Source organism: Oncorhynchus masou, chromosome 9, assembly GCF_036934945.1.
Source record: "Oncorhynchus masou masou isolate Uvic2021 chromosome 9, UVic_Omas_1.1, whole genome shotgun sequence".
Taxonomy (NCBI): Eukaryota; Metazoa; Chordata; class Actinopteri; order Salmoniformes; family Salmonidae; genus Oncorhynchus; species Oncorhynchus masou.
The window spans coordinates 84,227,328-84,237,327 of record NC_088220.1 but is presented as its reverse complement, the minus strand read 5'-3'; the positions used below and the strand labels follow the sequence as shown (position 1 = coordinate 84,237,327).

Sequence of the window (10,000 nt, the reverse complement as noted above, 5' to 3'; positions counted from 1 at the left end):
TAGAGGTTCTGCACGGCTGTGATCTCTCTGTCCAAAATAAGTTTGAAGACCAATTACTGTATGCTGTTTTCTATTTCAGACAGAGCCATGCATGAATAGATGGCTCTGATCCCTCTTGTTTAGTGCTAGACAATACAAAACAGCAGGCAGGTATTAAACACATAAGGAAGGGGAATATACAGCACATTGGGATGGAATAGGCCTACTAGGCTGTTCCTGGGAATATAGACCAGACTAAAGATGAGAGTAAGGGGAATATACAGCACATGGGACCACGCAGCCATCATACCGCTCAGGAAGGAGACGCAGGAAGGAGAACAACAGCAAAGGACCTTGTGAAGATGCTGGAGGAATCAGGTACAAAATTGTCTATATCCACAGTAAAATTAGTCCTATATCGACATAACCGGAAAGACCGCTCAGCAAGGAAGAAGCCACTGCTATAAAACCAACATAAAAAAGCCAGACTACGGTTTGCATCTGCACATAGGGACAACGATCGTACTTTTTGGAGAAATGTCATCTGGTCTGATGAAACAAAAATAGAACTGTTTGGGCCATAATGACCATCGTTATGTTTGGAGGAACAAGGGGGAGGCTTGCAAGCCGAAGAACACCATCCCGACTGTGAAGCATCATCATGTTGTGGGTGTGCTTTCATGCAGGAGGGACTAGTGTACTTCACAAAATAGATGGCATTATGGGAGGGAAAATTACGTGGATATATTGAAGCAACATCTCAAGACATCAGTCAGGAAGTTAAAGCTTGGTCGCAAATGGGTCTTCCAAATGGACAGTGACCCCAAGCATACTTCCAAAGTTGTGGCAAAATGGCTTAAGGACAACAAAGTCAATGTATTGGAATGGCCATCCCAAAGCCCTGACCTCAATCCTATAGAACATTTGTGGGCAGAACTGAAAAAGCATGTGCGAGCAAGGAGGCCTACAAATCTGACTCAGTTACACCAGCTCTGTCAGGAGGAATGGGCCAAAATTCACCCAACTTATTGTGGGAAGCTTGTGGAAGGCTACCCGAAACGTTTGGCCCAAGTTAAACAATTTAAAGGCAATGCTAAAAAATACTAATTGAGTGTATGTAAACTTATGACCCACTGGGAATATGATGAAAGAAATAAAAGCTGAAATAAATAATTCTCTCTACTATTATTCTGACATTTCACATTCTTAAAATAAAGTGGTGATTCTATGTGACCAAAGAAAGGGAATTTTTACTAGGATTAAATGTCAGTTTAAATGTATTTGGCTAAGGTGTATGTAAACTTCCGACTTCAACTGTCGTATCTACATTTATATTCAGCCTCGATTTTCAATCATCGCGTCTTCCTGTGAGTTTCTTTTGTGGTTCCAAGGGCACAGTGGGTTGGAGCAGGGTGCTTGTGGGTTTGATTCCCATGTTGGGGCCGGGTGCTTGTGGGTTTGATTCCCACGTTGGAGCAGGGTGCTTGTGGGTTTGATTCCCACATTGGAGCCGGGTGCTTGTGGGTTTGATTCCCACGTTGGAGCAGGGTGCTTGTGGGTTTGATTCCCACGTTGGGGCCGGGTGCTTGTGGGTTTGATTCCCACATTGGAGCCGGGTGCTTGTGGGTTTGATTCCCACGTTGGAGCAGGGTGCTTGTGGGTTTGATTCCCACGTTGGAGCCGGGTGCTTGTGGGTTTGATTCCCACGTTGGAGCAGGGTGCTTGTGGGTTTGATTCCCACGTTGGAGCCGGGTGCTTGTGGGTTTGATTCCCACGTTGGTGCCCGGATGCTTGTGGGTTTGTTTCCCACATGGCTACATACACTCCATAAGCAGGTGGTAACATTGAGTGGTTGTGACTCACAACTGATTGAGCGTTATGTTGTTTTGATTTGTCTCTCCAGTGGTGAACGAGGATGGCCAGCCGCTGATAGAGGGGAAACTGAAGGAGAAGCAGGTTCGCTGGAAGTTCATCAAACGCTGGAAGACTCGCTACTTCACCCTGGCAGGAAACCAACTCCACTTCCGGAAGGGAAAATCTGTATGTATCCCTTTCACACTTAGACTTTAGCTGTTCAAGTCAAATGTCCCCTCGGGAACAATAAAGTATATCATATAATATACACAGTGGCATAAAGTACTTGAATAGAAATACTTTCAAGTACTCTTTAAGTAGTTTTGGAGGGTATTTGTAATTTACTTTACTATTTATATTTTTGACAACTTTTACTTTGACTTTAGTACATTCCTAAAGAAAAGAATGTACTATTTAATCCCTACATTTTCCTTGACACCCAAAAGTACTTGTTACATTTAGTACTGAACTAAACACACATGCTTCATTTGTAAATGATGTCTGAGTGTTAGAGTGTGCCCCTGGCCATCTGTAGATTTTTTAAAAACAATTAAATAGTGTCGTCTGCTTTGCTTAATATAAGGAATTGGAAAATATTTATAGTTTTACTTTTGATACTTAAGTATATTTAGAACCAAACACTTTTAGACTTTTACTCAAGCTGTATTTTACTCTGTAACTGTCACGACTTCCGCCGAGGTTGGCTCTCCTGCCTGTTCAGGCGGTGCTCGGCGGTCGTTGTCACCGTCCTGCTAGCCACTACCGATCCCTTTTCGTGTATCTGTTGGTTTTGTCTGATTGGTTTCACCTGTGTGTTGTTTAGTTAATTAGTGTCTGTATATGTAGTAGGTTGTCCCGCCCTTGTTTTGTGTGGGATTGTTATTTGTGTATTCATGTCAGTCGGTGTATCTTGTGTTTATATTCTCCGGTTCGTCTTTATCCTGTGTTGGGTTGTTCACCCTGTGTGTGTTGGGTTGTTCACCCTGTGTGTGATGGATTGTTCACCCTGTGTGTGTTGGATTGTTCACCCTGTGTGTGATGGATTGTTCACCCTGTGTGTGTTGGATTGTTCACCCTGTGTGTGTTGGATTGTTCACCCTGTGTGTGTTGGGTTGTTCACCCTGTGTGTGTTGGGTTGTTCACCCTGTGTGTGTTGGGTTGTTCACCCTGTGTGTGTTGGATTGTTCACCCTGTGTGTGTTGGGTTGTTCACCCTGTGTGTGTTGGATTGTTCACCCTGTGTGTGTTGGGTTGTTCACCCTGTGTGTGATGGATTGTTCACCCTGTGTGTGTTGGATTGTTCACCCTGTGTGTGTTGGATTGTTCACCCTGTGTGTGTTGGGTTGTTCACCCTGTGTGTGTTGGGTTGTTCACCCTGTGTGTGTTGGGTTGTTCACCCTGTGTGTGTTGGATTGTTCACCCTGTGTGTGTTGGATTGTTCACCCTGTGTGTGTGTTGGGTTGTTCACCCTGTGTGTGTTGGATTGTTCACCCTGTGTGTGTTGGATTGTTCACCCTGTGTGTGTGTTGGGTTGTTCACCCTGTGTGTGTTGGATTGTTCACCCTGTGTGTGTTGGGTTGTTCACCCTGTGTGTGTTGGGTTGTTCACCCTGTGTGTGTTGGGTTGTTCACCCTGTGTGTGTTGGGTTGTTCACCCTGTGTGTGTTGGGTTGTTCACCCTGTGTGTGTTGGGTTGTTCACCCTGTGTGTGTTGGGTTGTTCACCCTGTGTGTGTTGGGTTGTTCACCCTGTGTGTGTTGGGTTGTTCACCCTGTGTGTGTTGTGTTGGGTTGACCGTGTTTCTTGTTCACCGGAGAATAAACTGTCATATCGCTATCTGCTCTTTGCGCCTGATTCCACCCACCTTGTTTAGACGTGACAGTAACTTTCATTTTTACTTGTCTATACATTTACTCAAGTATGACAATTGGGTACTTTTTCTCCACCACTGCATATACACAGGGGAACACTTCAAATAGACCCTTACGTAGACAGAAATCATTTCCAAAACACACACGTACACATTTACATCCCTCCAAGGAAGGCACAAACAAACGAGTCACTGGACTCCCTGTCATTATGTGTTTTCCTTTTCTACTTTTTAATTGAATCATGATGTGATGTTGGGTGAAACAGTGGAGTCCCCATCTCGTGACAAGGCCTAATGTCTATCTGGGGAATCAACTAGGGATTATTGTAATAACTTTGGTCCCGGTATTGAGCCTTAGTAGACGACATACTATGAGTTATAAGTTTGGCCCGCTATTAATCAATGGGTGATACCCAGGATCAGGGTATGATGCTGCAACTTCTTGAGTCATTCTTCACTGTAATAACTCAGTCATTCCCTTTAATAGCTCAGTCATTCCCTTTAATAGCTCAGTCATTCCCTTTAATAACTCAGTCATTCCCTTTAATAACTCAGTCATTCCCTTTAATAACTCAGTCATTCCCTTTAATAACTCAGTCATTCCCTTTAATAACTCAGTCATTCCCTTTAATAACTCAGTCATTCCCTTTAATAACTCAGTCATTCCCTTTAATAACTCAGTCATTCCCTTTAATAACTCAGTCATTCCCTTTAATAACTCAGTCATTCCCTGTAATAACTCAGTCATTCCCTGTAATAACTCAGTCATTCCCTGTAATAACTCAGTCATTCCCTTTAATAACTCAGTCATTCCCTGTAATAACTCAGTCATTCTTCCCTGTAATAACTCAGTCATTCCCTGTAATAACTCAGTCATTCCCTTTAATAACTCAGTCATTCCCTGTAATAACTCAGTCTTTCCCTGTAATAACTCAGTCATTCTTCCCTTTAATAACTCAGTCATTCCCTTTAATAACTCAGTCATTCTTCCCTGTAATAACTCAGTCATTCCCTGTAATAACTCAGTCATTCTTCCCTTTAATAACTCAGTCATTCCCTGTAATAACTCAGTCATTCTTCCCTTTAATAACTCAGTCATTCCCTTTAATAACTCAGTCATTCTTCCCTGTAATAACTCAGTCATTCCCTGTAATAACTCAGTCATTCTTCCCTTTAATAACTCAGTCATTCCCTGTAATAACTCAGTCATTCTTCCCTGTAATAGCTCAGTCATTATTCTCTTTAATTTCTCAATCATTCTTCCCTTTAATAACTCAGTCATTCCCTGTAATTACTCAGTCATTCCCTGTAATAATTCAGTCATTCCCTTTAATAATGCTGTCATTGTTCCCTTTAATACCTCAGTTTGTTTGTGTGTGTGTGTGTGTGTGTGTGTGTGTGTGTGTGTGTGTGTGTGTGTGTGTGTGTGTGTGTGTGTGTGTGTGTGTGTGTGTGTGTGTGTGTGTGTGTGTGTGTGAAGGCGAGGAAGCTCTCCACTGTGTTTTAACGATACAAATCCCTCCTAATCAGTGTTTGATTCTGACTTACTTTGAGACAGAACTTGGTTTAAGGTCATTGGACTTTACAGCAGAAATAATTATTGTGCAAAGGAAAAAAGTGTTGCCTAATCAGAACCATTGAGAAAACAGTACCGTAAAACAATGTGTTGAGGTCACGTAGTCATCAGAAAGCCCATGAGTCATCATCATGTTTTATCCTGCTGTTGGTGTATGTAGTGTTGGTGTGTGGGTGTGTGTGTAGTGTTGGTGTGTGTGTAGTGTTGGGGTGTGGGTAGTGTTGGGGTGTGTGTAGTGTTGGGGTGTGGGTAGTGTTGGGGTGTGGGTAGTGCTGGGGTGTGGGCAGTGTTGGTGTGTGGGTAGTGTTGGGGTGTGTGTAGTGTTGGGGTGTGGGTAGTGTTGGGGTGTGGGTAGTGCTGGGGTGTGGGCAGTGTTGGTGTGTGGGTAGTGTTGGGGTGTGGGTAGTGTTGGGGTGTGGGTAGTGTTGGTGTGTGGATAGTGTTGGTGTGTGTGCAGTGTTGGCTTATTGTTAGTCAATGTTGAGAGAGAGAGAGAGAGAGAGAGAGAGAGAGAGAGAGAGAGAGAGAAAGAGAGAGAGAGAGAGAGAGAAAGAGAGAGAGGGAGAGAGAGAGACAGAGAGAGAGAGAGAGTGAGAGAGAGAGATCCAGATGAATGATGAGGACTCGCTGGTGTGTGGGTGGTGTTGGTGTGTGGGTGTTGTTGGTGTGTGGGTGGTGTTGGTGTGTGGGTAGTGTTGGTGTGTGTGCAGTGTTGGCTTATTGTTAGTCAATGTTGTGAGAGAGAGAGAGAGAGAGAGAGAGAGAGAGAGAGAGAGAGAGAGAGAGAGAGAGAGAGAGAGAGAGAGAGAGAGAGAGAGAGAGAGAGAGAGAGAGAGAGAGAGAGAGAGAGAGAGAGAGAGAGAGAGAGAGAGAGAGAGAGATCCAGATGAATGATGAGGACTCTCTGACTTCTTCAATTCAAAACTCTGCTTTGTATTCTCCAGGCTTTAACAAATATTGAGACATTGGGGAACAAATGTAAATGGTTGAAAGGAAGTTGAAAGGAAGTGAAATTGAGCTCTCTTGCCCAAGACAATCTACATTGTAATTTAACCAACAGTTCCTCCCTCACCACAGCTGTTTAAAGCCACAAATTGGACCCCCTCTTTGTCTCTTGTTTTCTCAACTCAATCTTGCTGTGCCAATGACTCCACATCAACCTCTAAGCTATCCACTAACCTGAACCACTAACCTATATCCCTGACCTATTCCCCTAACCTATACCCCTGACTTATTCCCTAACCTATACCCTAACCTATTCCCCTAACCTATACCCCTGACTTATTCCCTAACCTATACCCTAACCTATACCCCTAACCTATACCCCTAACCTATACCCTAACCTATACCTCTAACCTTTACCCCTAAACTATACCTCTAACCTTTACCCTAACCTATACCCCTAACCTTTACCCTAACCTATACCTCTAACATTTACCCTAACCTATTCCCTAACCTATACCCCTAACCTATACCCTAACCTATACCCTAACCTATACCTCTAACCTTTACCCCTAAACTATACCTCTAACTTTTACCCTAACCTATACCTCTAACCTTTACCCTAACCTATACCCATAACCTACACCTCTAACCTATACCCCTAACCTATACCTCTAACCTTTACCCCTAAACTATACCCCTAACCTATACCTCTAACCTATACCCTAACCTATACCTCTAACCTCTAACCTATACCTTTACCCTAACCTATACCCTAACCTATACCCTAACCTATACCTCTAACCTATACCCCTAACCTATACCTCTAACCTTTACCCCTAACTTATACCCTAACCTATACCTCTAACCTTTACCCTAACCTATACCTCTAACCTTTACCCTAACCTATACCCTAACCTATACCTCTAACCTATACCTCTAACCTATACCCCTAACCTATACCTCTAACCTTTACCCTAACCTATACCTCTAACCTATACCCTAACCTATACTTCTAACCTTTACCCTAACCTATACCCCTAACCTTTACCCTAACCTATACCCCTAACCTATACCCCTAACCTTTACCCTAACCTATACCCCTAACCTTTACCCTAACCTATACCCCTAACCTTTACCCTAACCTATACCTCTAACCTAAACCTCTAACCTATACCCTAACCTATACCCCTAACCTTTACCCTAACCTATACCCTAACCTATACCCCTAACCTATACCCTAACCTATACCCCTAACCTTTACAACTAGGCTCTTCTGTTGGTCTGAAAGGATTTTATGCAGTTTGTATCATAACGAAGCGATATGCTTTTGATCCACAGGATGGAACAGAGCTTAGCCATGTGGTCTGTTGGTTTCTTGACCTTTTGACCTGTACACTAGTGCTGGTTGTTGACCTTGGCCAACCACCACTGGTCATCAGATGTTGGCATTTCCTGTAATCTCTTTTGTTCCCGGGTTCTGTCTGCCACTTTCCAACCCCACTGATGATTCCAGAATCCTTTAACAGTCCTCCTAATTGGGACCAGACAGAATCTGCTGCCAAACTACCTCAAGGTCCTCTTCTTGGCAAGGTAACTCATCCTGTGTGTGTTGCTTTGTTGAGAGAGAGAGAGAGAGAGAGAGAGAGAGACAGAGACAGAGAGAGAGAGAGACAGAGAGAGAGAGAGACAGAGAGAGGGAGAGAGGGAGAGAGAGAGAGAGAGAGAGACAGAGAGAGGGAGAGAGAGAGACAGAGAGAGAGAGAGAGAGAGAGAGAGAGAGGGAGAGAGAGAGAGGGAGACAGAGAGAGAGAGACCTCAGTACAGCCTCACCCCTGCTCCATGTCGTCCTCTAGCCCCTTTACCTCTCCGCTTCTCCAAAGTCAAGCCATAAAATACTGTTTTTATTTAACCGATTCTTAGGACACACATGCAATAGGAACTAGAGGACATGGCGAGGGGCCGAAATGGAACAGGGCCGAGGAGTATATTGACTACTCCTTTAACCTGAGTGAGAATACATGAATAGCTTAACCACTGTCGCTAACAGAAGGCCCTCCGCACAGACAGCCAGGGAGGTAAGGACGTGGGCAAGTCTATGGAGATTAACGCTTGCCATCACACACACACAGCACACACAAATACAACACACGCAGACTACAGAACTATGGCTGACTAGAGGGGTCTAAGGATGTGAGTATAGGTCTATGAAAAATAGCTTATAGCCTAGCGCTCGCTCTGTGACCTTATGATCTGGCTGTGGTGTATCACACACGTACACACACACATACACCTTCCACCTACACAAGTCAGAAAGATGTAGCTGTCTTAAGGGGTAGAACATTAGAGGAAGTTCTTATGGGCTGAAGGATTTCATTTCCTCCCTTATATAAGGACGAAGACAGTAAAACACCCTCTTGTCTTACTGCATACATGTGCAGCTTACGCAATGGATCTTTGCAAGAGGACCATAAAAGTTGATGTTTTGTGCTAATTTACTGTCGTAACAAATCCTAGCAACATTTTACTTTGTCACTGAAATATTTGGCATCAAGCAACACGTCGCCTATAACAGCCCCAAGGCAGCTGTTCAACATTATACAATGGGTGGGTCTAATCCTGAATGCTGATTGATTAAAAGCGCATTCCAGCCGGTGTCTATTCCACAAGTTACCACCGGCTAAATCTATGATGTTGAAATGTCTATTTACTGTCTCATCAGCCCAGCCAGGCAATTTATACACTTGATCTCCACTATAAAAAGCATCTAGACATTATCTCACATTTCTTTTAGACTAACATTTAGTTTTCAACAGCGGAGATTTGTTTTTACCTTGCTGTCTGTCTCTCTGACATTTGAAACATTGTTTCAATATTCAAATTCGATCTCCATATTAATGAACGTGTCGGGAGTTGGGACGAGAAAGACAGGCAGCGTTTCTCAACCAGTCAAAATCAGGAATCAGCTGGCATAATTTTTGTGGATATATTCAATTGATTAAAAGTAAAAACGAAATTAAGTGCAGCTCGTTTGAAGTCTTTACAGCTTCAGTGTTTGAAGTGATTGTGTTATCTGTGTTGTTGGCTAGCTCCTCTGAACAACAGTGTTCTGTTGAGAGAGCACATTTTCTATGCCAGGTGAAATCACGCCTCATTAGCTTATTATTATATAACACATTACACACTGATAAAAGATAATACAAAATAATTTTTTTATCATCTTTGAAATGCAAGAGAAAGGCCACAATGTATTATTCAAGTTTAGGCCACTAGATGGCAGCAGTGTATGTGCAAAGTTTTAGACTGATCCAATGAACCATTGTATTTCTGTTCAAGGGATATTTGTATCAATTCTACCCAAATGTGCCTAATTGGTTTATTGATACATTTTCAAGTTCATAACAGTGCACTCTCCTCAAACAATAGCATGGTATTCTTTCACTGTAATAACTACTGTAAATTGGACAGTGCAGTTAGGCTAACAATAATTTAAGCTTTCTGCCCATATTAGACATGTCTATGTCCTGGGAAGTGTTCTTGTTACTTAAAACGTCATGCTAATCACATTAGCGCACATTAGCTCAACCGTCCCGTGGGGGGAGGGGGGACATCGATCCTGTAGAGGTTTTTAAACAAATGCATATGCAGCTACTGTTGTTATTATTTTTGACGTTTGACTTGGCTGTAAGTTAGCTAGCACGCAAGGGATAGGAACATTGCCAGCCAGTATGACAATGGAACATTTAGGATGAACGACTGGGTCGCGTCCATAGACACACAA

General features: G+C 43.1%; 1 protein-coding gene across 1 annotated transcript in view; it reads left to right on the top strand.

Moving 5' to 3' along the window:
* LOC135546694 (ventricular zone-expressed PH domain-containing protein-like) overlaps window positions 1-10,000 on the top strand; it is an 80,078-nt gene that overhangs the window by 63,772 nt on the left and 6,306 nt on the right. Inside the window, exon 7 of the mRNA XM_064975308.1 lies at window positions 1,883-2,019. Within this exon, the coding sequence (XP_064831380.1) occupies window positions 1,883-2,019 (137 nt within the window). The remainder of the gene's footprint in view (window positions 1-1,882; window positions 2,020-10,000) is intronic.